The sequence below is a fragment of the Mastigoproctus giganteus genome, chromosome 4, assembly GCF_048544385.1.
Source record: "Mastigoproctus giganteus isolate SK-2022 chromosome 4, ASM4854438v1, whole genome shotgun sequence".
Taxonomy (NCBI): domain Eukaryota; kingdom Metazoa; phylum Arthropoda; class Arachnida; order Uropygi; family Thelyphonidae; genus Mastigoproctus; species Mastigoproctus giganteus.
The window spans coordinates 93,807,334-93,835,109 of NC_143578.1; the positions used below are offsets into that span (position 1 = coordinate 93,807,334).

At 37.6% G+C, this 27,776-nt stretch overlaps 1 protein-coding gene across 1 annotated transcript in view; it reads right to left on the bottom strand.

The window, feature by feature from the left end:
• Positions 1-27,776, bottom strand: part of LOC150086919 (uncharacterized) — a 290,440-nt gene that overhangs the window by 226,415 nt on the left and 36,249 nt on the right. The window contains exon 2 of the mRNA XM_090372322.1: positions 22,695-22,761. Coding sequence (XP_090228448.1) covers positions 22,695-22,761 — 67 coding nt within the window. The remainder of the gene's footprint in view (positions 1-22,694; positions 22,762-27,776) is intronic.

Consider the following 27,776-nt stretch of genomic DNA (forward strand, 5'->3'; position numbering starts at 1 on the left):
CTCTCTCTCTCTCTCTCTCTCAGAGTGAAGCCTTAAACTACCTTGAAATAGCAATGAAGTAATACAAAAAGCAGGATGAAAGCAATACTCCACAGCTTTTTAAACTGACATGTTTGCAAGACTGAGCAGCTAGGAAATAAATTTAATCTTCTGAACAAACATCATTGTTTGACTTTTACTAATAAAGTGTTTTGGAAATGTTAATTTATACAGTCAAAGCTCTATATAACGACTCCCCCAAGGGAATAAGAAAAACAGTCATATCGGAAGGACGGTATATTGATTGTTCATAAAATCAGCAACTAAACAAATAAAAGCTAGAACATTTAATGTAATTCTACTAATACGATATAGTATAATTTTATTTATAATATGTAATACCGTATTAAACAAGAAAATGATGATTGAAAATTTGATTGCATAGCATTAGCATTAGTATAGGCATATGATGCAAGAAAGCATGCTTATTCAGCATCAGCCAAAAAAAAAAAAAAAAAAAAAACAACCACTACTCCCATTTCACCCCTCCGTTCGTTCGAAATACCTGTCCAGCTGAGCCTTAAATTTATTTAGGCTATCAACTTCAACAACAAGCGATGGGAGTCTATTCCACAAACCAACTGCCCGCTGGCTAAAGGCAAATTTCTGCACATCTATCCGACATCCGTCCTTCCTCAATTTGAATAATCACCTCAAAATAATCACCTCTCAGGTGATTATTCTGAGCAAGAGGAAGAATCCCATTGGCATTGAGCATGCTCAAGCCATTCAAAACCTTATACACCTCTATCAGATCACCTCGCCGATGCCTAGTCTCCAGGCTCTGTAATTTGCAAAATTTAAGCCTTTCTTCGTAAGAGCAACCCTTTGTTCCATTCACTAATCTTGTTGCCCTTCTCTGTACTCGTTCGAGCAGCTCTACATCCTTCTTGAAATGAGGCCTCCAGACCTGTATACAGTACTCAAGGTGTGGCCTGACCAATGCCTTATACAAGGGAATAATCACATCCTTATCCCTGCTAGAAAAATTCCTGTATATCATTGACAAGACACCATGAGCTACTCTTGCAGCTCGTCTGCACTGCTCAGAAAACTTCATATCTGCCTGCACAATTACCCCCAGGTCCTTTTCATTCTCTACCACTGTCAGTGTAGTACCACAGAGCTGATACGTTGCTCTGGGGTTGCTGTTTCCCATATGTAGTATTTTACATTTGTCAATGTTAAACTTCATTTGCCACCTCTCAGCCCATCTGCTCAACCTTTCCAGATCCTGTTGCAGCAGCATAGTATCAGTAGTGTCCTTAACAACCCTGCCAACCTTGGTATCGTCTGCAAACTTGGACATTAAGCCTGATACACCATCATCAATATCATTTATAAATACAGAAAACAACAATGGACCCAACACTGAACCCTGAGGAACTCCACTAATAACATTAGTCCACGTTGAGCAGTGTCCACTGATTACCACTCTCTGTCTTCTGCCACTCAACCATCCCTTTATCCATAGCAGCAATTTGCCTCCAATGCCACACTTCTCCAATTTGTGCAGCAGTCTTCCATGCGCAACAGTATCAAAAGCCTTTCTAAGATCCAAATATATAATATCAAAGTTATTCCCTGCATCCAGTTCTTTTGTGACTACATCATAGTATCCAATCAAATTGGTCAGACAAGACCTGCCCTTAACAAAACCATGCTGTGTCTGAGCTATAACTGAATTCTTGTCCAGATGATCCTGCAGTGCTTCTTTAACCAGTGCCTCCATTAATTTTCCTGGAACCGAAGTTAAACTAACAAGTCTATAATTACTTGTGTCAGCCTTTGATCCTCCTTTGTGAATTGGGGTTACATTTGCACATCTCCAGTCCATGGGTACCTCCCCTGAGTCCAAAGAAGCTCTCATAATTATGGCTAGGGGTTTGCTTACTTCCTTTGCTGCCTCCTTTAATATAACTGGATAGATCCCATCCACCCCTGGTGCCTTTTTTATGTTTATCCTCAGCAATTTCTCCTCCACTTTCCTCTCAGTTATTAGAAAATAATCTAGCTCACTGCCAATGTTTACTTCACCTACGACATTCCCCTTCCTGAATAACTCCTCATGTGTGAATGTAGATGCAAAATACTCATTTAGATTGTAAGCCACCTGAGCAGGATCCTCAACTGTTGAACCATCAACATCCAGTGGACCAATCTGATTCATCCCTTTCCTTCTTGAGTTTAAATAGGTAAAGAACTCTTTTCTGTTTTTCTTTGCGTCCTTTGCCAAGGATTTCTCATAATCTGCCTTTGCCTGCCTAATCTCCTTTGTGACTTGGTTACAGACCAACTTATATCTATCATAGGCTTCCATGTCACCCATTAATTTATATGTATCCCATGCATTTTTCTTCTCTGCCATATGTCTCATTAGTTCATCTGACAACCATTTAGGCCTGAACCTTGAACAATATTTCTTGGTTGGTATGTAAAGCCTGGTAGCTTCCAAGATTATTTCCTTGAATGCTTCCCATTTTGAATTTGCTGTTGGTAACATCATCAGTTGGTCCCACTGTATAGAATTTAAATACTGTCTCAGACCATCATAGTCGCCTTTACGAAAGCAAAAACCCTTCCCTTTGCCTACGATGGTAGTTACCTCCTTGAGTAAATCCCACTTCAGCACACTGTGATCACTGCCACCCAGTGGTTCCTTTATCTGCATATTCCTAATGCATGAAGAATCACTACTGATAATCAGATCAAGAGTATTACTCCCTCTAGTTGCCTCCCGAACATGCTGGTGTAGAAAACAATCATCCAATAAATCCACAAAAGCCCTGCTAGTGTGTGAGTGACCAACCCACAAATTCCAGTCAATATCTGGGAAATTAAAATCCCCCATTATAAGACTCTCTGATTTACTGGCCCATTCTATTTCCCTGTACAGTATCTTATTATACTCATCAGAGTCATTAGGCCTATAGCACACTCCTACTCTCAATTTTGATTTACCTATGCTTATGTCACACCAAACTGACTCGACACTGCCCTGTCCATCAATGTCGACTGGCTTCACTTCCTTGGATTTTATGTGTTTTTTAACTAATAGCATAACCCCTCCTCCCCTCCTGTCCTGTCTATCCTTTCTATACAAATTGTACTCCCCAAATTCCAGTTCTGCATTCCTTATATCTGTGTGACACCACGTCTCTGATATCCCAACAATATCTGCCTTTGATGTTTTGAGCAATACCTCAAATTCATCAAATTTATTTACTAAACTCCTAGCATTGGTGTACACGCAAGTATACCTGCACTTGTTTCTATTCTTAGCTACCCTAACACAACCCATGTGTTTACTTGTATCACAATGACTTCCAGCAGTCTCTGAAATATCCTGCATCTTGTGTTTCAGGCTTCTGCTCATTCCAATAGAAGTAGTGCAAGAATCTCTTTCACCTCTGCCAGTGGCTACTGTTAATCCATTAGTCTTTGTCTCCCCCCAAGCTAGCAGTTTTCCGACCCACCTAACACTGCCTCGATAGCATCAGCAAATATTCTTGCACCCTTTCTATTTAAGTGTATCCCATCCCTGTAGAAGCAATCTCTCCTGTTAACAAGTACATTCCAGGCTGAAAAAAATTCTACCCCTTGAGCCTTGCACAATCTTTCCAGGGCCGAATTGATCGACAAGGCTCTCATCATATACTCCCTCCTATCGTGTCTGGGCAGAATTGCAGACACTTTCAAATTTAACCCTACTTCACGGCTTTTTTTCAACAATAGCATAGGCTACATACCTATCAAGACCTCACAAGCAAATTGTTTCATACTTTAAAATAAACTGGCAAAAACATGCTGTTTTAATGGTAGAGCATGTTTTTAAAAGAAAATTACGAAGGTGCACGATAGCAGTTATTTAACTTTTGCAATTAGGCTGTGCTTGAAGGGGGGGGGGGCGGGGGAAACTCAGCATACACGTTCTCATTCTTGATGAGCATCTTTCACTGAAACTTCTTGTTCAAACCACAATAGGTTCCTCATCGTTATCACTACAGATTTCAGAAGATTCCATTACATCTGTAATGAGTTCCTCTTCATTCTTGCATATCCTGAAATATTCAATGTCTAAATCCACTTCTGCGTAATCTTTGAAGCTTAAGTTTTCCTGTAAGTTTGGGTGATGATGCACATGCTCAAATATTTTTTTCCCTATTATCAGACTGTTCTTTGCAATTAACAGAGGAAGAAGCATATGAAACTTCACACTGCATCATTCAAGGCAGTAAATCCAGCATGTTTAAGCAGTTGGCGATTACTTTTCATCAACTTCATACTATGCTGAAACGAATGAATGCATTGCCTGCAGGATGTCGATTTTGCATTGAATTTTGCTTTCAAGACAAAGCACAATTTTGTTCAGTAGTTTTTTCTTAAAACACTGGATTACGCCTTGATCGAATGGCTTAAGAAACTGACATCATATGTGGTGGCAAGTAAACGACCTTGCATGCATTAGCAGTGCAGTTATTCACAAACAGCAAAATTTTTCTATTCTTCTCACTCAACCTGCGATCTAAGTCTCTGATCTAAGTCACCATCCCTTAGATCCTGCGATCTAAGTCACCATGTCAGGTTTGCTCAATACATAATCAGTAATGTCCTTCAAACCTTTAAAGCATCAAGGCTTCTCCCAATGATTAAAGAGTCCAGTTTCATCAGCACTGAAGATGTCACTGTGGTTGTATGTCAGCAAAAACATTTTTTAAATGATTTTCCTTCCATTCCTTTGTAGCGTAAAACTTGCACAGCTGCACTTTTTCCACAACACTTTTTTGAAAGGCAGGCCATGACAAGTTTTAAATTTCTGGAACCATCCACCTGAACTTTTAAAATTCTTCAATATAAATTTTATCCACAAACATTTCAGCCTCATCTTACGATCTACGGGAATGTTTTTAGCACACATCATCATTAACCATTCCAAAAGTACCTTTTCAAGATCCAGACACTTTGCCTTTCGTGCTCGAATCCTACCAAGTGCAGCAGATTTCTCTAAACATTCAATTATTTTCCGATCTTTCAGAATAGTGGACAGAGTACTCTTAGGAATGCTGAACTGTTTGACAATGTCAATCTTAGAATGCACACCATTATCTACAGCTTGCAAAATCCTAATTTTATCTGCAATTGGCAAAGCTATCCACTTTCTTGGAGTCATACCAATAAACATACACTCTAGCTAACTTCTAGCCAATGTTCATTTCATTGCTGCACTGCGAAATCTCAACAAATGATTTCTCATGGTCAGGCTGCAAGCTTGTCAATTACTTCAATATAATTCAGAATAAAATTCAGATTAAGAGGTATATATTTAGGGTCATTATTGAGAAATTCTTTTATTTTCAGTCATTATATAATGAAAGTAAAACAGCATTAGGTTAATGAGAAATTGGTCAGGACCAACCACATAGGACATTATAACGTGTTGGGATGTTAAAAAAAAGGGTTGCTATAAATTGACTTTAATTACTGTACATTTATTCATTTTATATGTTTCACGTTTTAAAAGTTTTTTTTATTTTTTATTATTATTACTGTATAAGAATATGTTGTAATATTCAATCCCATCTTAAAGTGTATAATAATAAATAAATTGTTGTTTCGTGGATAAGAGTGCTTTTTTCTTTAATCCAATTACCCAAACTACCTTTGTCACAAATTAATTAGGATAATCGGTGTTCTACTGTACCTGCTAGTACACTAATGCTGGAGGAGTGGAGTCTGGGTGCGAGGTTAGCCTGTGCAGACATTGCTCCTTAAAGCTCTTCAAACAGAGAAGTTTTTCCTGATTTATTTTCTGCTTTATTAGTTTAAATTGTCATATTAACTTATTTTCTAGAGTAGCTTTATATTCCTAGTTACGATACTTAGTTTAAAGTTTAACTTAGACAGAGATTTCGTAGATATTACTTAGTATCGGTAACGGTATCAAATCCACGTGTCACAAATTGAACGAGAGGTCTTTTAACCAAATTTAGTCGATTTATTAACCAATTGTTATATCAAATTATCTTCTATAAGTAGATTATAGACCTAGTCAGGATCCTTAGTTTATTCTAAATTGAGATAGCGAGATTTCGAAGCTAATCAATACTTACGAGTCCGTAGAAATACCGTTCGTGAATTCCCGCCATTTTTACACGATAGCATAAGCTTAGTGTAGTATACTGCATAATATAATATTGTCAATTAATCAGTAAATCTATTAATCTTGATAAAATTTATTGTCAATTAAATTGTATTTTTAACTCTATAAATATATATAACGACTTAATCGTAACAAATAATTAATACATAACTATAGTGGTACACGTGATACGGAAGTTGTATAAAGGGAACACTAGATACCGAAAAAAAAAAAAAAAAAAAAATATATATATATATATTATATAACATAACTGTTTTGGGATATAACTTAAGGATTTAATTTTTGTTTTAAATTTTATTGAATTAAATTGGAATCATGACTCTGCAAAGCAAAAGGCTCAAGCTAATGGGAGTGCTGTGGTTCAGGGGAGAACTGAGGGGGGCAGTTGCCCTCTGAATCACAGTCTATTAAAATGCACTGTTTGCTTGATGTTTGCGGAGCAGTCGGGTACGGGACATGATACTGCCAAGGGGGATGTCTTTGTGTGTGCACGATGTAAGGAGTGCAAGGAAATCAGGCGACAACTCAGCATTGTTATGGGCCTTTATGAGAGCTTGAAGGACAGGGTGGATGCCCTCGAAGGAAATAAATTGAGGGGCCCATCAAGCTCTCAGCTGCCCACATCAACACCAGAGCTTGCACTTGGTCATCAGGCAACACAGGGGCAGCCCCCTAGGCAGAATGCGCTGGTACCACAGGAACTAGTAGTTGTTGGTGACTCTATTGTCAGGGAAACGGGGAACATGCTTTGTAAAAAGGATAGGTGGAATAGGACCAGGGTATGTCTGCCAGGGGCAAAGGTTGATGACGTTGTAGAGCGGATATCATCTTTTAAGGGCACAAAAGGTGATATAGTTGTACACGTTGGCACTAATGATATTAAGAGTAGGAGACCGGCGGAATTACTTAGCAAGTACAGGTCACTGTTGAAAAAAAGCCGTGAATTAGGGTTGAACTTGAAAGTGTCTGCAATTCTGCCCAGACACGATAGGAGGGAGTATATGATGAGAGCCTTGTCGATCAATTCGGCCCTGGAGGGATTGTGCAAGGCTCAAGGGGTAGAATTTTTTTCAGCCTGGACTGTACTTGTTAACAGGAGAGATTGCTTCTACAGGGATGGGATACACTTAAATAGAAAGGGTGCAAGAATTTTTGCTGATGCTGTCGAGGCAGTGTTAGGTGGGTCGGAAAACTGCTAGTTGGGGGGGATACAAGGACTAATAGATTAACAGTAGCCACTGGCAGAGGTGGAAGTGATTCTTGCACTGCTTCTATTCAAATGAGCAGAAGTCTGAAAAACAAGATGCAGGATATTTCAGAGACTGCTGGTAGTCATTGCGTTACAAGTAAACACATGGGTTGTGTTAGGGTAGCTAAGAATAGAAACAGGTGCATGTATACCTGCATGTACACCAATGCTAGGAGTTTGGTAAATAAATTTGATGAATTTGAGGTATTGCTCAAAACATCAAAGGCAAATATTGTTGGGATATCAGAGACGTGGTGTCACACAGATATAAGTAATGCGGAACTGGAATTTGGGGAATACAATGTATATAGAAAGGATAGACAGGACAGGAGGGGAGGAGGGGTTATGCTATTAATTAAGAAACACATAAAGTCAAAGGAAGTGAAGCCAGTTGACATCGATGGACAGGGCAGTGTCGAGTCAGTTTGGTGTGACATAAGCATAGGGAAATCAAAATTGAGAGTAGGAGTGTGCTATAGGCCTAATGACTCTGATGAGTATAATAATATATTGTACAGGGAAATAGAGTGGTCAGTAAATCATAGAGTCTTATAATGGGGGATTTTAATTTCCCAGATATTGACTGGAATTTGTGGATTGGTCACTCGCACACTAGCAAGGCTTTTGTGGATTTATTGGATGATTGTTTTCTACATCAGCATGTTCGTGAGGCAACAAGAGGGGGCAATACTCTTGATCTGATTATCAGTAGTGATTCTTCATGCATTAAGAACCTGCAGATAAATGAACCACTAGGTGGCAGTGATCACAGTGTGTTGAAGTGGGATTTACTCAAGGAGGTAACTACCATCAGAGGTAAAGGGAAGGGTTTTTGTTTTCGTAAAGGCGACTATGATGGTCTGAGACAGTATTTAATTCTATACAGTGGGACCAACTGATGATGTTACCAACAGCAAACTCAAAATGGGAAGCATTCAAGGAACTAATCTTGGTGGCTACCAGGCTTTACATACCAACTAAGAAATATTGTTCAAGGTTTAGGCCTAAATGGTTGTCAGATGGACTAATGAGACATGTGGCAGAGAAGAAAAATGCATGGGATACATACAAATTAATGGGTGACATGGAAGCCTATGATAGATATAAGTTGGTCTGTAACCAAGTCACAAAGGAGATTAGGCAGGCAAAGGCAGACTACGAAAAATCCTTGGCAAAGGATGCAAAGAAAAACAGAAAGGAGTTCTTTACATACTTGAACTCGAGAAGGAAAGGGATGAATCAGATTGGTCCACTGGATATTGATGGTTCAACAGTTGAGGATCCTGCTCAGGTGGCTAACAATCTAAACGAGTATTTTGCATCTACATTCACGCATGAGGAGTTATTCAGGAAGGAGAATGATGTAGGTAAAGTAAACATTGGCAGTGAGCTGGATGATTTTGTAATAACTGAGAGGAAAGTGGAGGAGAGATTGTTGAGGATAAACATAAAAAAGGCACCTGGGGTGGATGGGATCTATCCAGTTATATTAAAGGAGGCAGCAAAGGAAGTATGCAAACCCCTAGCCATAATTATGAGAGCTTCTTTGGACTCAGGGGAGGTACCCATAGACTGGAGATGTGCAAATGTAACCCCAATTCACAAAGGAGGATCAAAGGCTGACACAAGTAATTATAGACCTGTTAGTTTAACTTCTGTTCCAGGTAAATTAATGGAGGCACTGGTTAAAGAAGCACTGCAGGATCATCTAGACAAGAATTCAGTTATAGCTCAGACGCAGCATGGTTTTGTTAAGGGCAGGTCTTGCCTGACCAATTTGATTGGATACTATGATGTAGTCACAAAAGAACTGGATGCAGGGAATAACTTTGATATTATATATTTGGATCTTAGAAAGGCTTTTGATACTGTTGCACATGGAAGACTGCTGCACAAATTGGAGCAGTGCGGCATTGGAGGCAAATTGCTGCTATGGATAAGGGGATGGTTGAGTGGCAGAAGACAGAGAGTGGTAATCAATGGACACTGCTCAACGTGGACTAATGTTATTAGTGGAGTTCCTCAAGGTTCAGTGTTGGGTCCATTGTTGTTTTCGGTGTTTATGAATGATATTGATGATGGGATATCAAGTTTGCAGATGATACAAAGGTTGGCAGGGTCGTTAAGGACACTACTGATACTATGCTGCTGCAACAGGATCTGGAAAGGTTGAGCAGATGGGCTGAGAGGTGGCAAATGAAGTTTAACATTGACAAATGTAAAATACTACATATGGGAAACAGCAACCCCAGAGCAACGTATCAGCTCTGTGGTACTACACTGACAGTGGTAGAGAATGAAAAGGACCTGGGGGTAATTGTGCAGGCAGATATGAAGTTTTCTGAGCAGTGCAGACGAGCTGCAAGAGTAGCTCATGGTGTCTTGTCAATGATATACAGGAATTTTTCTAGCAGGGATAAGGATGTGATTATTCCCTTGTATAAGGCATTGGTCAGGCCACACCTTGAGTACTGTATACAGGTCTGGAGGCCTCATTTCAAGAAGGATGTAGAGCTGCTGGAACGGGTACAGAGAAGGGCAACAAGATTAGTAAATGGAACAAAGGGTTGCTCTTACGAAGAAAGGCTTAAGTTTTGCAAATTACAGAGTCTGGAGACTAGGCACCGGCGAGGTGATCTGATAGAGGTGTATAAGGCTTTGAATGGTTTGAGCATGCTCAATGCCAATGGGATTCTTCATCTTTCTCAGAATAATCACCTCAGAGGGCATAAATTCAAATTGAGGAAGGACGGATGTCGGATAGATGTGCGGAAATTTGCCTTTGGCCAGCGGGTGGTTGGTTGGTGGAACCGACTTCCATCACTTGTTGTTGAAGTTGATAGCCTAAACAAATTTAAAGCTCAACTGGACAGGTATTTCGAACGAACGGAGGGGTGAAATGGGAGAGGGTTTTTTTTTTTTTTTTTGGCTGATGCTGAATAAGCTTGCTTTCTTGCATCATATGCCTCTACTAATGCTAATGCTAATGCTAAATAAATTTATGAAAAAAACTTCATGGATTTGAAGTACTGGTAAAGTCAACAGAGACGGACATTATAAAGATATCAGAAACATAGCAGCACTCAGATATAAGGGATGCAGAATCCGAATATGGTGATATCATGTGTAGAAAAAAAACAGACAGGACAGGAGAGTTTATTGTTATTTCGTTTTTAGGAGCATTGGCAACTAAGGCCATATTGCTCCGGGATATGCGGTGGTCATTCACTGACCTTTCCACATCCTCCGTATTTTGGTGATCGAACCCCGGTCTAATCAAGAAGCATGTGCTATGCACTGTTGCTCCTGCCCACCCGGCTACGGAGGTGCCAGACAGGAGAGTGAGGGAGGATTTATGTGCGGTTGAGAAGCACATAGAAAATAAGGAAGTGGACTCAAATTGATGTGGGTGGCCATTGTAATGTCAGTATGATGTGATGTAGGCACTGGAAAAACAAAAATGAGAGTAGGACTGTGTTTAACTAGTGTCAAGGGTAAAGGAAAGGATTTTTGCTTTTGTAACAGTGACTACAATGGTCTCAAAGTTTTTAAGCTCTATTTAGTGACCGACATGATATTACCAACAACAAATTCTAAATGGGAAGCATTGGGGGAAGAAATCGTAGGAGCTACTAGGCTTTTTATATCAACTAAGAGATATTGTTCAAGGCTTAACCCAAACAATATATGAACTGATGAGACTCACAACAGATAAGAAAAATGAATGGGATGCTTATAAATAATCAGGTGATACTGAAGGCTAGAGTAGATATAACCTAGCCATAAAAACAATTGTCACAAAGGAGGTTAGATAATCTAAAGCAGATTAACAAGAAAATCCTTATCAAACAATTCTTTAATAATGTAAACATTAAGTGAAAGAGGGTGAATCACATTGGTCCACTAGATATGGATTTGACTGTTGATGATTCTGCTCAGGTTGCAGATAAACAATGGATATTTTACATCTACATTCACACCAAGTGATTTTTTTTTGAGATGGAGATCCAAGAAGTGTATTAAATTCTAACAGGGAGCTACATGATTTCATCATAAATGAAAAGAAAGTGGAAAAGAAATGCAGAAGCTAAAATTAAAGTAGGCACCTGGAGCTCATGGAATCTATCCAATTATATATAGAAAGGCAAAAAATGGGGTAAGCAGGCCATTGGCCATAATTATGAGAACATCCTTGTATTTAAGGGAGGTCCCTACAGATTAGAAATTCACAAATATCTCTCATATTCACAAGGGAAGGAAGAGAAATCAAAGGGTGAAATAAGTACCGACCTGTTTCTGTTCCATGAATCCAGTTATACTGCAGTCACAGCATGGATTCGATACTGTAACAGACTAGATACTGTGATGTAGTAACAATGGAACTGGAAGCAAAAAATAATCTTAACATCATATATTAGATTTCAGAAAAGTGTTTGATACTTTACCACATAAAAGGCTACTGTTTGTTTGTTCGTTTGTTATTTGGTTTTTAGGAGCATTAGCAACTAAGGCCATATTGCTCCGGGGATATGTGGTGGTCATTCCCTCACCTTTCCGCATCTTCCGTATTTGGTGGGCACGGGCTCGAACCCCGGTCTAATCAAGAAGCGTGTGCTACGCACTGCTGCTCCTACCCACCTGGCTACAGAGATGAAAGGCTACTGTACAAATTGGAGCATTATAACATTAGGGGCAAATTACTGCTATATATAAGGGGTTGGTTGAGTGGGAGAAGACAGAGAATGGTGAACAATGAGCAATGCTCTTCTTAGACTAATGTCATTAATGGAGTCCTCAAGGGTTCAGTGCTAAGCCCAATATTGTTTTCAATATTAATGATACTGATGAAGGTATACCTGGCATAATGATAAGGCATCACGTATAAAATGATAAGGTATACAGATGATACAAAGGTTGGCAGGGTAGACAATGATCAGTAATCAGGGAATGCTACCACAAAAAGGTCTAGGAAAATTGGGCAGATGGGGTAAGGAGTGTCAATTGAAGTTTCGCATTGATAAATGCAAGGCACTACATATGGGTAGTAGTTATCGCAGAATAGCATACCAACTATGTGGCACCAAACTCAGTGAAGAACAAAAAAAAAAGAGACCAGGAACATAACTTCAGAGTCAGACAAGAAGTTCTCAGAGCAGTGTAGATAGGCTGCATTTGTATAAGGCAATGGTCAGGCCACATCTCGAATACTACACAGAGATTTAGAAGCCTCTTTTTTTAGGAAGAATATTGGTCTATTGTAATGGGAGCAGCGATATTAGTGATGGGAACAAAAGGGTTCCCTTACCAAAAAAGAAATCATTTCTACAAATTCAGCATCTGGAAACCAAGCACCTGAGAGATCATCTCACTGAGGTGCTTAAGGCATCATCCTTCCTCAGACAGCGCGTGCACGCACGCAAGCGCACACACACACACAAACAAAGGAACATAAATTTTAATTGAGGAAGGATAGATGGTAGGAAGGAAATTTGTATTCAGCCAGCAAGTAATTCACTGTTCTATCTGGTATCACAGAAGTGGGTAGTTTGAATAAATTTTAAGAGGAACTAGACAAATTCTTAGAGGAGATGTACAGATGATGAGAGGTTTTTTCTGTTAATTTTAGCTGATGCTGTTTAAGTTCGCTTACTTTTATCATTTGCCACTACTAATACTAAATGAGTGCAATGAGAATAATGAACATTTATACAAATCGATGTCTGCCAGTAAACCAGGACGTCTTATAATTGAGGAACCCTAACTTTCCAGATATTGATGAGAACTTGTCGGTTGGTCACTCTCACATTAGCAGAACTTTTCGAAAACTTTTCAAGGTTTAGATCTAAATGGATGTCAGATGAACTGATGAGACTAGTGGCAGATATATGGAATGATTATACATTATCAGGGAACAGAGAAACCCAGCTGTAAAATCCAGCAGTTTGTAGCGCAAAATTCCTTAAATTCCAGCAAATTTAAAAATAAATAATAATAATAATAATTAATAAATAAATAAATAAAGAAAGAAAGAGACATTTTAAAATCCAGATATATTAAGAAAGCAATCCGGCACCTGTATCAATAATCGTATTTGTCTTTAAGAATCCAGGCAAAAAAGGATGACATTTCTCTCTTCATAAGATGTTTGCAGGACTATCTTGTCCTTTAAACTGTATTCACAACCAGCAAGATTTAGACTGCACAGAAAATGAAATGGCTTTAATTCTCACAACAGAACAAACTTCCCTTTGTAACGAGTTGCCCAGGTATTGCCTACATTCAAACAGATGGCTTCAACTAAAAGGTTTACTGGTGATTTCTTTAAAAGATGAGACTATGATAGCCAGCCTATTTCACTACCAATTGGACCTTATCCGATAGCATTCAGAGGAGGTCCCTAAAGATTGGAGATGGGCAAATGCCTTTCCCTATTCACAGAGGGGGAGCAAAGTGAGTGATTACAGGAGTGAAATTAAGCCTAATTACAGTGAGTAATTATAGGCTTGCAATGCAGGACATTTTTACAAGAATGCAGTTAAACAATAATCACAGAAAAGGGACAATGTTGTCTGACCTATCTGATTAGCTATTATTACAGTGTAACAAAGGAACTGAATGCAAAAAATAATTTTTTCATCACATGTTTAGATTTCAGTGAAGTTTTTGATATTGATCAACATGAAAGACTACTATACAACTGGAGCAGTGTGGCATTAAGAACAAGGAATGGTTTATTGGCAAAAGACAGCATGGTTATTAACAGACACTGCTCTTCTTGGACTAATGTTATTAGTCCAAGCTTAGTTTAATGTTAACCCTGAGAGACCCACTAAAGTCAGTGGAGTCTCAGGATTGAGTGGTGGGTCCCTTTAATTTTTCAACATTTATTAACAACAATGATAAAGGCATTTCAAGTTTAATGTCTCAGTAGATTAGAATAATACTTGGCAGTGATGGTGGCACCTTATTCCAGTAGATCAATCACGATCACTCCTTCTGCATCCCAGAAGTCGGATGCCATGGCTTTCCCAGCCAATGTCTGCGCTTGAAAAATTTTAGGAGGGAGAAAAGAGGGATGCTTCCACTGTTTCAACTGTTTTTTTTTTGTTTCAAGGTTGAAGTGATGTACCCATGTTTTGACCATTGTGACATACCTCCCCCAAAACTGAACTTCTTTAGCTTCAAAATGCTGCACAATCTCATGGCAACACCTCACTCTTTCCAGCTTCTGAGTTGCATTCAGTGCTTTAGGGACCCACCTCGAAGAAATCTTCATTCCTAAAACATTCAACACAATATCGCGAGTTCACTCATGGGAGATATTGAATGATGTCTCAATACGAGGGGGTATCAAAAAGTTTGTACCCTGACCTAGATAAAACATCAGCAGAAAGATGCAGTTTTTAATATAAGTTGTCTACATATTCAATAACTAACGTGTGAAATTTCATTCCCGTAGGTGATTGTACACCAGAGGTGGAGCCCGGTCTGAAGAAGGACACTACAGTTGACAAAGTGGAGTATCGAGCAGTGATCAAGTTCCTGCATTTGCAGGGCAAGAAAACTCAGGAAATTGACAAAGAAATGAAAGCTGTGTATGGGCAGAACTGTCCATCCTATGACACTGTAAAAAAGTGGAAACAGGAGTTCCAGTGCAGTCGTACAGGTGTCTTTGATGAGCCAAGAGAAGGAAGGCCATCAACATCCACAGACAAGTGAGATGGTTGCAAAGGTTGAGCAGCTGGTTCTGAGTGACAGATGTGTGACAATTCATTTCATCGCAAATGCAATGGGAATTAGTTATGGGTCTGCCCACAGTATTTTACATGACCATCTGCAAGTCTAAGGTCCCCGCACAATGGCTTCCAAGATTGCTGATGCCTTTGCAGAAGCAATGTCGAATGCAATGCTCTTGCCAACTGTTGGATTTGAGTAATGCAGATGCTGAGAACTTTTTTGATTGGTTGACATGTCTTTAGTCTCTAGATTATACTGGTACAATATAATCTGGAGACTAAAGACATGTCAAAGCAGTGGAAGCACATCTCCTCCCCACCTCCCAAAAATGCAAAGACCACTCCATCTGCAAAGAAGGTGATGTTGTCCGGTTTTGGGACAGAAAAGGGGTTATCCTGACAGATTACCTACCTAGTGGTTCCACACTTATTGGAGAATATTACAGAAATCTTCGGAAAAAGTTATGCGATGCTTTAAAGGTGAAAAGGCACAGAATGTTAACCAAAGGTGTCCAAATTCTGTCAGCCAATGCACCGGCTCACACAGCTGTTACCACCACCAACTTTGTTGTCCAATGCAGCTTCGAACTACTGCAGCACCCACCCTATTCTCCTGACCTAGCACCATCAGACTTCTTGTTTTGAGAAATGAAGAAACCATTGCATGGACACCGCTCTGATTCATCTCAGGAAGTCATCAATGAAGTGAAATCGTGGTTTCAGGCAAAAAGTGTGGATTCTATGATCAAGGCATTAAACAACTGATCCATATATGGGAGAAATGTGTAACTATACATGGAGAGTACATAGATAAGGATTAAAGTTCCTGTGAAATTTCACCTTTCCAGGGCTATTATTTCTAGGTAAGGGTACGAACTTTTTATACCCTTGAATGGGTTGAGCACACTGAATTCTGATGGGATCCTTCCACTTGTTCAGATTACGAACTTAAGGGGGCATAAATTCAAATTAAGAAAAGACAGATGTAGAATAGATGTGCGGAAAGTTGCCTTTAGCCAGCGGGTGGTTAATTGCTGGAACAAACTTCCATCTGTCATTGTGGAAGTTGATAGGTTAAATAAATTTAAGGAGGAACTGGACAGGCATTTGGAGGGAATGGTGTGTTTTTTTTTTGGCTGATGCTGTATAAGCTCATACACTTGCTTTCTTGCATCACAAGCTGCTACTACTACTACTACCCCCTCATATACTTCAATGTCATTTTGCAGTCCTGCATGATCAGATCATGAATGGCATCCACATTTGCAGGTGTCAACATGGTAACCTCCTAAACCCCCCACTGTAGGGTGAATCTTCAACACTGTCTCATCTACACTTAAATTCTGCAATGCAGTTTTTGGCTGTGGTGTATGAAGGACAAGATACCCCTAATGTTTACTATATGCCTTCATAAATTTCTTTTGACAACATGTCAATCAATGACTTCATGGTGCTAGGTTCTCTCAACAGTCGGCATATTCATTCATGTTCCATACCCTCTGTAAAGGAGAAGAATATAGTTACAAACCTGAAATTTTCTGTGAACACACAAGAGTCACAGAACAGATTGGTAATGTTGCCTCTTACGAAAACCTCTGCAATCTATATTGGGCTAAAAACTTTTCATAAGAGGGGTGATAATAAGGATTTACCCTCACCTAGAAATATTTGAGTTATGGATGTAAAATGCAGCTAGAAATTTTATCCAGTATACATTTTTCCCATCTGTAGATAAGCTCTTTCAGGTTTCTTGAATAGAGCTCCTCTTTTGAACCAAAAACCAGGCATACATTTCATTAATTTCTCCTCATTAATCAGAAATGTGCAGCCACATTATGTTTCTTCATTTTAGGGAAAATGAAGGTGAGAGTTTGTGATAATAAGGCGGGTACAGCAGATCTTTAAAGCCACACCTGATTAAAAAGTCCACTGCAAGAGCAGCCTTATGAACAAAGTACTGCTGGCTAGAAGGTAAACACCACTAGATAGCTTCCTGCATCATAGACTCTCTCTTAACTTAACCAAGAGTACACCCCCAGTGATGATGTTACCTTTTGGGAAATGATCTGTAACAATGATACCTTTAGAGTCCCAAAAGAATGAAAACATGACCTTAATGACAGACAACTGAACATTTGCTTTTTTGGAATTGAAGATGAAGAGGAATTGAAAAACAACAAGATTAGTTAGGAGCATAAAATACCCTTACCAAAAAAGACTTAGGTTCTGTGATGAGACTTAACTGAAATTTTTTTAAGTCTTTAAATGAGCTAAATAAGCTAAATGCTAATGGCATCCTTACTCTTGGATGAACCACACAAAAGAGGATATAAATTTAAATTGTAAATGGATGGACTGGATGTGCAGATTTTTGCTTTCAGCAAGAGAGTAATACACTGATGGAATAAACTTGAACATTCTGTTTCAGAAAGCAGTATAAACAAATTTAAAGATTGGACAAATTATTAGAAAGGAATGGGCAAAAGAAGTGGATTTTTTTCCCTTGCTCATGCCCTATAAGCTTGTTTCCTTGCATCATTTTGCTACTACAAATATTATATGTGAAAACAATATTGCTCATTTTTTTCCAACTTTTAGGATAGTGTTCCTTATGAATTTGTTCACCAATGGTCACACAGTAAACTAGGTCTATTATAAAGAGGTTCTGATTCAACTGAGGGAAAAAGCAAAAAATGCTAACACCTGTGGAAAATGGATGGTTTCTTCACCATGACAATGCTTCTATACACGTACTCTCTGTTCATGAATATTTTGCCCATAAAAACTATTCCTGTAATAATCCATCCTCCACATTCATCTGACCTTGCTCCATGCAATTTTTTTCTTTTTCAAAAACAAAATTAAGTTGAAGAATTGACGATATTCTAACCAATCCAACAGAACAAAATCAGAGATCGACAGGCTCGTGACTGAAGACATCCAAAGATGCTTCCAGAACTGGTAAGAGAACATTGGGAAACTTATATATCAAAGGTCTGGTGCAACAGTAATGATTGCTGTAATGCATCAAAACCAGGTCATTAAAAAAGAAAAAGAAAAGCAGCATTTTAGTAAACTTTAAGAGAAGTTACCTCATGAAAAATTTATGCAAATAAAATTATGCAAAAAAAAATTATACAAGTTTGGTAATGTATACAGTTTATTACTTCACGGGTGCATTCAATTTTTGTTTCTTAAATTAATTGAATCCTTTTTTTTCTGTGATTAATATAAGTGAAAAATAAATAACTATCTTGTTAGCAATTAATTACTAATTAACTGTAATATAAAAAGGTAATTCATTTTGCTTCACTGTGCATACCTTAATGTTACATTCACTCAATTTTTTCACTTTACTTATTCCCTTCAGGATTTTTAAAAGAAATATTGAAATGTAACAGATATTTCATTGATCTCTGATTTAACAGAATAAATCAAATCTCAACACATATCTAAGATCATGCAGTTAACATTTTTGGAATATACTTATTTCCACCTGGATTTTAATAACAATTAAAATATAATATTTATTTCATGTTTCTGCTGTGATTAATATAATAAGAAAATAATAATAATTTGATATTTATATTCAATTTTACTGTCAATAAATTTTTCTAAAAGAGCCAAACAAAAATTCATGAAAATCTGTCCAGTGGGAGTCAAACTTAAATGCAGATGGATGGGCATTTTTTTTTTCTTTCTTTTTGTTAGTTGTTGGCACATCGGCTTCTGTGGCCATATTGCACCTCCCAAGGTTTTTGCATTTTCTACTCTGATTCAAGCCCAAGGCGGGATTCGAACCCGCAACCTTTGGGTTGCCAGGCAGGCACTTTACCCACCCGGCTAGCCCGATCGGCTATGGATGGGCATAGTGAAGGAGCTTTGTGCATATGTGAATGTGCTTAAAAATGGATAAAAAGTGGTATATGGAGTAAAAATAAATGCTCTATTTTATCTAACTGTACAATTAATAATTTGTAAAATCTTTAAAACACCTAACACATGATTATTGCCATAAAGTAAAAAAAGTAAAGTGCAGCCATTATCAACCCACTGCAGGGTGGAAGCCTCCTCAACAATTCATGCTGAGGGAAATGGACCATAATCTGCCACGCTGGTCCAGTGCGGGTTGGCAGATCGACCGTATTCAGCAGGCAGGGGCTTGAACCCCGGTCTACTCAAAGAGCGTGTGCTACTGCACTCCCGCTCCTGCCCACTCGGCTATACAAAACCTCAACAAGGAGAAACTGCTTTGAAGGGTGACCACTTATAAAAACGTAGCACACATGCTAATCATTTTCAGAAAAATAAAGTCTTAGAACTTTTTGATCACAACCTTGTATACTAGAATGGATGAGCACTGTATAATCTATAATAGGGGTTCCCAATGGGGTCGATATCAACCCCCTGGGGGTCGATGAAAATTTGAAAGGGGTCGATGAACCTTTAGGGGTCTTTTGGGGGTCAATGAACTATTAGCGGTCGACTGGGGGTTGATTAAATAAGATCTATGTTGTATTATTGTATTTAATTTTTTTTATACATTTTTCTTAACTAAATTCATTTATTTTAAAATTTTCGTATTGTTCAGAAGTCTGGTTTAGTGTTTTTGTGCAGCTAGAAAGTTGTACAATGTAATACTGGCCCTTTAAGCCTGCCTACTGTTCACGTGAACACTACGTAACAATCATGTGCAATTTCTCTTGTTTCAGTGACCAGAGTTATAGTATAGATTTAAAGTGCAACGAGTAAAGTCAAAATTTAAACATACATTAGTTTTATCATTTATTTTGTGGTAGATGCAGTTTATAAAAATATATTAATTTGTGCAAATAGTTGTAAGTATATATATATAATAATTATTTGTCAGACGTGATTGCTTCATTATTTTTGATTATTTTTATTTAATTTTAAGAAATTTAATAAATATGTTTGTACCAAAAAGAAAGTGCTGGCAGTATTCCCAAGAATATTTAAGCTTAGGGTTTATTTCTACGCTAGGAAATGATACAATGCCTCATTTGTGAAAAAACATTTACTAAAGATGCTATGAAGCCATCAAAGATGAAAGAGCACACTGAAAGAATGCATCCTAATAAAAAAGAAAATAATTTAGAGTATTTTAAAAATTTGAAAGAAAAATTTTTTTTACGTTCAAAACCGGGACTTAAGTCAATTTTTTAAATCATTCACTTCTAAAAATGTTGAACGTGGAATGGAAGAATCTTACAACATATCACTTTTAATTGCAAAAGGAGGATATCTTCATACAGTTGGTGAAAACCTGCAGTAAGAGAGGTAATAAGTACTGTAATGAAGAACGTCGCATCGATGAAATGGCCGAGGATATTAAACTTTATTATTTGATTTACAAACAAATAAATTTGCCATTCAGTTAGACAAGGCAACTTTCAGAAGAATGAGCATATTGATGATTTACATTCACCATTATAGCTCAAGAAAAGAAGAAATAACAGAAGAATTTCTTACTGCTGAGCAATTAGAGACTTACACAACAGGTAAAATTATTTTTGATTTTTTTGAAAAATTTTTAGACAAATATAAAATACCTATTTCCAATAATTGTGGCGGCTTGTGATAGAGCACCTGCAACGATTGGCAAATATAGAGGATTTTTAGCTCATCTGAAGAAAAAAGTCCAGAACGTTCAAACAGTGCATTGTGTTTTGCACATACAACATTTAGTTGCAAAAAAAATTAATGAAAAACTTCATGACGTCTAGATTTGTGCATAAAAACTATAAATATTATAAAATCGAAATCTTTAAATGATCGTCTTTTTGCACAATTGTGTGATAGCAATGACGAAATATATAATAATTTGTTGTTTCAATCAGATGTGCACTGGCTGTCTGTGCAAAGGCAACTGTTTACAGAGATTAGTCGAAATTTTCGATACAGTTGTAGAATTTCTCCTTCAAATTGATTAACTTATGGGAATTCAATTATTAGATTTAAAAAGGCATATGTTTTCCCAATTTAACAATATCCAAAATAAGTTACAAGGAAAAGATATTAATCTTATTCAAGCGCGGACAATTATTCTTGGATTTTTTTTTTTTTTTTTTTTTTTTTTTTTGATTTGGTAGTTTTTGGCGCATCGGCTTCTGTGGCCATATTGCACCTCCCAAGGTTTTTGCAGTACTTTGATCCAAGCCCGAGGCGGGAATCGAACCCGCGACCTTTGGGTTGCCGGGCAGGTACTTTACCCACTCGGCTAGCCCGGTCGGCCAATTATTCTTGGGTTTCGTTCTATGATTGATCTTTTTTTAACCACACTAAATCAATCAGATTTTCGTTATTTTGAAAATTTAAGACAACTGTCTATTCTCAAAAAAGATAAAATTTCTGCTGACAATATACTATTATATACCAATTATTTGAAAAAAATTGAAAGAAGATATGAATGTTTGCTTTAAACATCTCGAAAAGTTGGATGTACCATCGTGGATTGTTGAGCCATTTGGATGTGACCTAACCAGAACAGATATTTCTTTACAAGAAGAATTAATTGAAATTAGAGAAGATCTTGAATTAAAAGTTTTGTTCAAAACAAATGGATAGGCAAAATTTTGGAATTCAAAAAATATACGGCAAAAATGCCCAGGATTAAAACATATATTTGAACTCTTATTGTTAGCCTTTCCGAGTTCTTATTTAGTGGAGGCAGGTTTTAGCCACCTGAATAATTTATTAAGAAAAAGTAGAAGTAGATTAAATATATCAGAACACGGAGATTTACAAATAATATTAAGTAATTTTGAACCAAACATTTCAAACATTATATCTAAACATCAAGCCCAACCATCTCATTAATAATATAAATATGATATTATTTTCTTTTATTTTTATACACTTTTTGTACTATTGTTCATAAATATTTTTTTTACGTTTCCTATTTACTATTACTGACTTCATACTCGTATGTAATATTATTTTGTACAATAAATTATTATTGGAACATTTTGTTTATTTCAATCAGTCGAAAAAAATTTTATTAGAGCTAATATAATACATCACTGATTAAAAAATCCAAACACTTATCATAATTATCTTGAAATTTTTAACAATGTGTTTTGGGTGCTATGTAGAGGGAAATGCCCGCTCTAAGAATCCTGTTTGTTTCCATTGAAGATAATTAGGCATTAAAAAAATTCAAAAATTTTGTGTTGAAGACTAAAAAAAAAGTTTAAAATTCTACTTGTGCATAGATTGTCCTTCCATCTGAACAAAATCTAAATATAACACTGTTTATATAGTATACACATATTGTTTTAGAGTTATAGTAATAATTAAGTTTTAAAGGGGGGGGGGGTCGATGGAAATTTTTTTTTATTGTAAGGGGTCGATGTTTGAAAAAGGTTGGGAACCCCTGATCTATAATGTCAAATGAGGATTTATTGTTTCCAATATTTAAAAAAACACAATACAAAGAAAAATATGGCATACATATATCTGACTCTTAAACAAGAATAACCATTACACTTACCTGAACAGGAATCTTTACTGATGTCAACCTTCTTGAAAGTAAAGTTTTGCATTGAATTCTTGATATCCTAATAAAAATCATAATGAGTGCTACAATAACATTGAATTAATATAATCAGTTTAAATATTGAGGGTTAAGAAAAGTTATATAAATACCAAGTTGCTTTGCATTAGCAACAACCCCTTGTGTAGGAATGGACTGATTTATGATGCTGGAGGCTCAAAGTAAGGAATAGCTGATATAAAACTGTAGTTCATACAAATGGTAATCAGTTTTCAAGTGTCTGTAAGAAAGAACAGGTGAGCAGTAAGTTTTTTCAGACTTCAAATGTGGAATGATTGTAAGAGCAATATGTGCAGGTACCTGTCTCTTGACAACGGTAACATAGTTAAGTGCTCCCATTCTGTGGTGTTGTAAGTCTACTGTGACTAGCTTGACAGCAGTTGAACAACCAGCCACATATAGTTGATGCCTGTGGTGGGCATTGCGCGTCCCGTCTCATGATACAGCAGCAACACAGTGGTCCAGCTAACCACCCTACAAGCAGGAATAGCAAGACTAGTATCCACATGGTCTATGCATAGGACATTAGCTCATATAGGCAATGGCAGTTGACAGTCATCAGAGTTACCCATACCTACTGGACCCTGAATGGGCACGTCAGCACCAACACTAGACCATAGACATATAGAAATCTGTCACCTGGTCTGATGAATTCCATTTCTAACTCTATCATGCTGATGGGCGTATCCACATTTAGAGAACACAAGGCCATGGCACCTGAATGCAAAGTTGCCATTTAGCAGGCTGCAGGTAGTGGTGTTATGTTTTGGGGACAGTTTTCATGGCAAGCCCTGGGTCTTCTGATCTCTGTTAATCAATGCCAACCTTTCTATCACTGTGGAGCAAGAATACTTCACAATGACAGTTTATTCACACAACTCTAGCATCTATAAACAAGGCAATGCACCATGCTACAAGGTCCAGCAGGTTGCTAACTGGGTTCAGGAACACAACAATGAATTCTTAATCCTCCCACAGCCACCCAGTTCATCTGATCTTAACCCAACTGAACATGTTTGGGACCTACTTGAAAAGAACATTCAATGCTACAACCATTCACCTGACAATGTATGAGCATTACTGGACATATTGCCAGCGGGCACACTATGCAACAAATGGATAGCACTACCACAACACCCTGTGGAATCCATGTATGGGCTGTATTAGGAGCATAAGGTGCCCCAAGGATTGGATTGAATCATGATTTTATTGGCGCATTATCATCTAAGGCTATTATACGGACACAATCATGCATATATTAACCCTCAGGGACTCACATCTGGTGAGTATGGGCTTGGCACACCCACGGTCCTGAGCTGGATATCGTCATTCTTCTCTTTCTTGATGATTCCTTTCTACTTCTCTCTCTCTCTCTCTCTCTCTCTCTCTCTCAGGGTAACTCGGGAATTTTTTTTGGCTGGTGCAGCATAAGACTCATAAGGCTTCCTTGCACCATATGACTAATAATAATAATAATATAAGTGTATGTGCATGTGTGTTCCTAGGTCTATCTAAAAAAAAAACTCAATAACTTGGTCACCATGCCCCCCTTATGATACCTAGATACAATGCAAGTCTCAATGCTGAACCCTGGTGGACTCCACTAATAACATTAGTCCACGATGAGCAATGTCCATTGATTACCGCTCTCCGTCTCGTCCCGTCCAACCAGCCTTTTATCCATAGCAGCAACTTGCCCATAATGCCATACTGCTCCAATTTGTACAGCAGTCTTTTATGTGCAACAGTATCAAAAGCTTTCCTGAAATCCAAGTATATGATATCAAAATTATTTTTTGCATCCAGTTCTTTAGTAACCACATCACAGTATCCAATAAAACTGGTCAGGCAAGATTTCCCCTTAACAAACTCATGCTGTGTCTGAACTGCAGTCTTGTCTAGATGATCCTGCATTGCTTCTTTAAGCAGTGACTCCATTATTTTTCCCAGAACAGAAGTTAAACTAACAGTTCTTAAATTACTCATGTAACCCTTTGATCCCCCTTTGTGAATTGGGGATACATTTGTACATCTCAAATCAGTGGGGACCTCCCCTGAATCCAAGGATGATCTCATAATTATGGCTAAGTGTTTGCTTACTTCCTTTGCTGCCTCCCTTAATATAACTGGATAGATCCCACCCACCCCCAGGTGCCTTTCTTGTTTAACTTCACCAATTTCTTCTACATTCCTCTCAATTATTTCAAAATCATTTAGCTCCCTGTATCAAACTCTAAGATCACTGTTGATCTTAGAGTTTGATAAACTTCTGGCCTCCATTTCCTACAGAATTCCTCATGTGTGAAGGTAGATACAAAATACTATTCAGTTTGTCAGTTATTGAAATGCCTAGTAGCTTTCAAGCTTAATTCCTTGAATGATTCCCATTTTCAATTTGCTGTTGGTAATATCATCATTTGATCCCACTATTGAATTTAACCCGTTTATGCCTAAAGTCAGAATTGTTAATTTTACAATTATGTGAGAAATAAGGACAAATAAAACATAATGACATGAGAAATGCAGTTTAGTTTTATTCATCAAAATATGATTTACATTGAAAATACAGAGCGTCCAATATACAGCCACTCCCCGACTTACGTAAGGGTTGCATTGCGGGGAACTCTACATAAGTCAGAATTTCCCTAAATGCTTATGCAGCACTTGCAAATTTGATTGAAGCAAATTTGATTGACTTTGATTGAAACAAAAAGAAATGTTTGACGAACATATAAATAGAATTATTTATTCAATTTTTTTATCTCATGCGTAGGAAAATTTACAAAAGTGTACAAAATTAAAAAATTTCAAAATTGTAAAATTACAAAAAGAGAGAGGAGACAGGCATAATGCCAGCAAGTTATCTTTCGAGCATCATTCCCAGAATTAACTCTCCAGTTGATAAGTACGCCGCTGAGGAAGTTGAGGGCTGTGAAGATTTAGAAGAGGTTTTTTTCCAACACATCACAAAATTTCTCTGCAGCTGCAGAATTAGCACTAGCGACTTCACTGCATATTTTAATGTTTTGGAAACCAGTGCGATGCTTGAACCTATTTAACCACCCATTGCATGTCACAAACTTGGCTTGGGGTTTGCCGTACTTATCCTTATTATCTTCATAAATACTGCTTGCTTTTGCTTGAATGGCCATTGGACTCAGGGGCACTTGCTTCTGAATCTGATTTTCCATCTTCGATATGGCACCTGAATGCTGTTTTGTGATCATTGTTGATCCTGTTCTTTTATATGCGCACTTCCCTTAAAATAGTATTCACTGTTGAAGCAGCAAGACCTAATTCCGTGCAATAGATGACAAACTTTGTCCTATTTCGTACTTCTTAATCATCTTCATTTCTAAATCAAGTTTGTTTTGCTTCCTAGCACTGCCAGCACTTGCACTTTCTGTTGGTCCCTTTCCCTTCACCATTGTAATAAGTAAATAGAAATGAAGAGAAGATTCTGAAAATTTATTTGTTTTTTGTATGATTGAAGATTTCAGTGAAGAGTAACACATTTCACCACAATACCGTAACTTAAAAACCCACAGAATTCCAGTTATAAAATGCAATAAGATCAAGTTTACTACCCATTTATAATAGACTGTGCTAACAGAAAAGCCCAATAAACTGGAAAGTGCAAATTGTTTTTATTGTTTTTTGGTCATGACCTCCAAAAATGTGTTTTATAAAAATATCACAAAGGCGTTCAAAATGATTCTTATAATGGAACATATGATAACGATTAAAGTGTAGTGCAATTTTCAATATAAAAATGACCTTTTAGAGAGATAAATAGCTTAGTTATATAGCAAAAATTTCAACTTCCAAGGTCTTGGAACGAATTACCAAAAAAAAAACGTGTTATTGGGTTCACATTGCAATGTTTCACAATACCTCCATTTATTCCTACGGGATGCAAAATACGTTTCCATAATTTTTTTAAATTTGCACTGGCTGGCAAAAACTTACGTAAAGTCGAATTTCCGTAAGTCGAGTATTACATAAGGCAGGGAGTGGCTGTATATGACGCTAGGAAAATACCTTACAAAAGCAAATTATTTTGGGCATTTTAGGCATTTAGCCAAGAAATATCTTTTAGATTAAACCACGCACACAATCAGGCATCTCTCGTTTTGTGTTGTTATACTTCACAACTGGGGTTGTCACTATTGCAACAACAGGTTACCTGCCCACCCAACCAAAGAGAAGCCAATAAGCTTCAAAACATCTGGGTGGTGGTATTCACCGAGAATAAGTAACATTAGTCTTCTCCATAGGTGACGCGTTACTTATTCGAGGTAGTGCAATATCATGGCAACTCATTGTGAAGATATTCACAATATGAGATATAATTAAAACAATACATTAAATACATAATTAAATTAAAATGATGCATTAATTACATAATCAAAACAATGCCTTGGTAGTAGAAATGATGTGTGTGCATTACCCATACATAATTAAACTCCTTCATACTCTCAGGCATTTAGCCAAGAAATACCTTTTAAATTATTTTATTTAAGTGTTAGTTTGTTTTTGTTTTGTAGTTGTTGGCGCATCAGCTTCTGTGGCCATAATGCACCTCCCAAGGTTTTTGCAGTACTTTGATCCAAGCCCGAGGCGGGATTCGAACCCGCGACCTTTGGGTTGCCAGGCAGGCACTTTACCCACCCGGCTAGCCCAGTCGGCATTTAAGTGTTAGTGGATATGGTAAGTCTTGCCACATTTTCCATGTAACCTTCTATTATATTTCTCGCATCTTGTTGTTGTTGTTGTTTTCATGTAACAATGTGAACATCGTGTTTGATTTTCTTGGGGAACAACCCAATGTGCATGTATATCAAATCAACTTTCATTCAAGTTTTACTATAAACTGGTTTGAGCACTGGCAGGCGCCTCTGTAGCCAGGTGGGCAGAAGCATCAGTGCGTAGCACACGCTTCTTGATTAGACCGGGGTTCGAGCCCGTGATCACCAAATATGGAGGATACGGAAAGGTCAGGGAATGACCACTGCATAT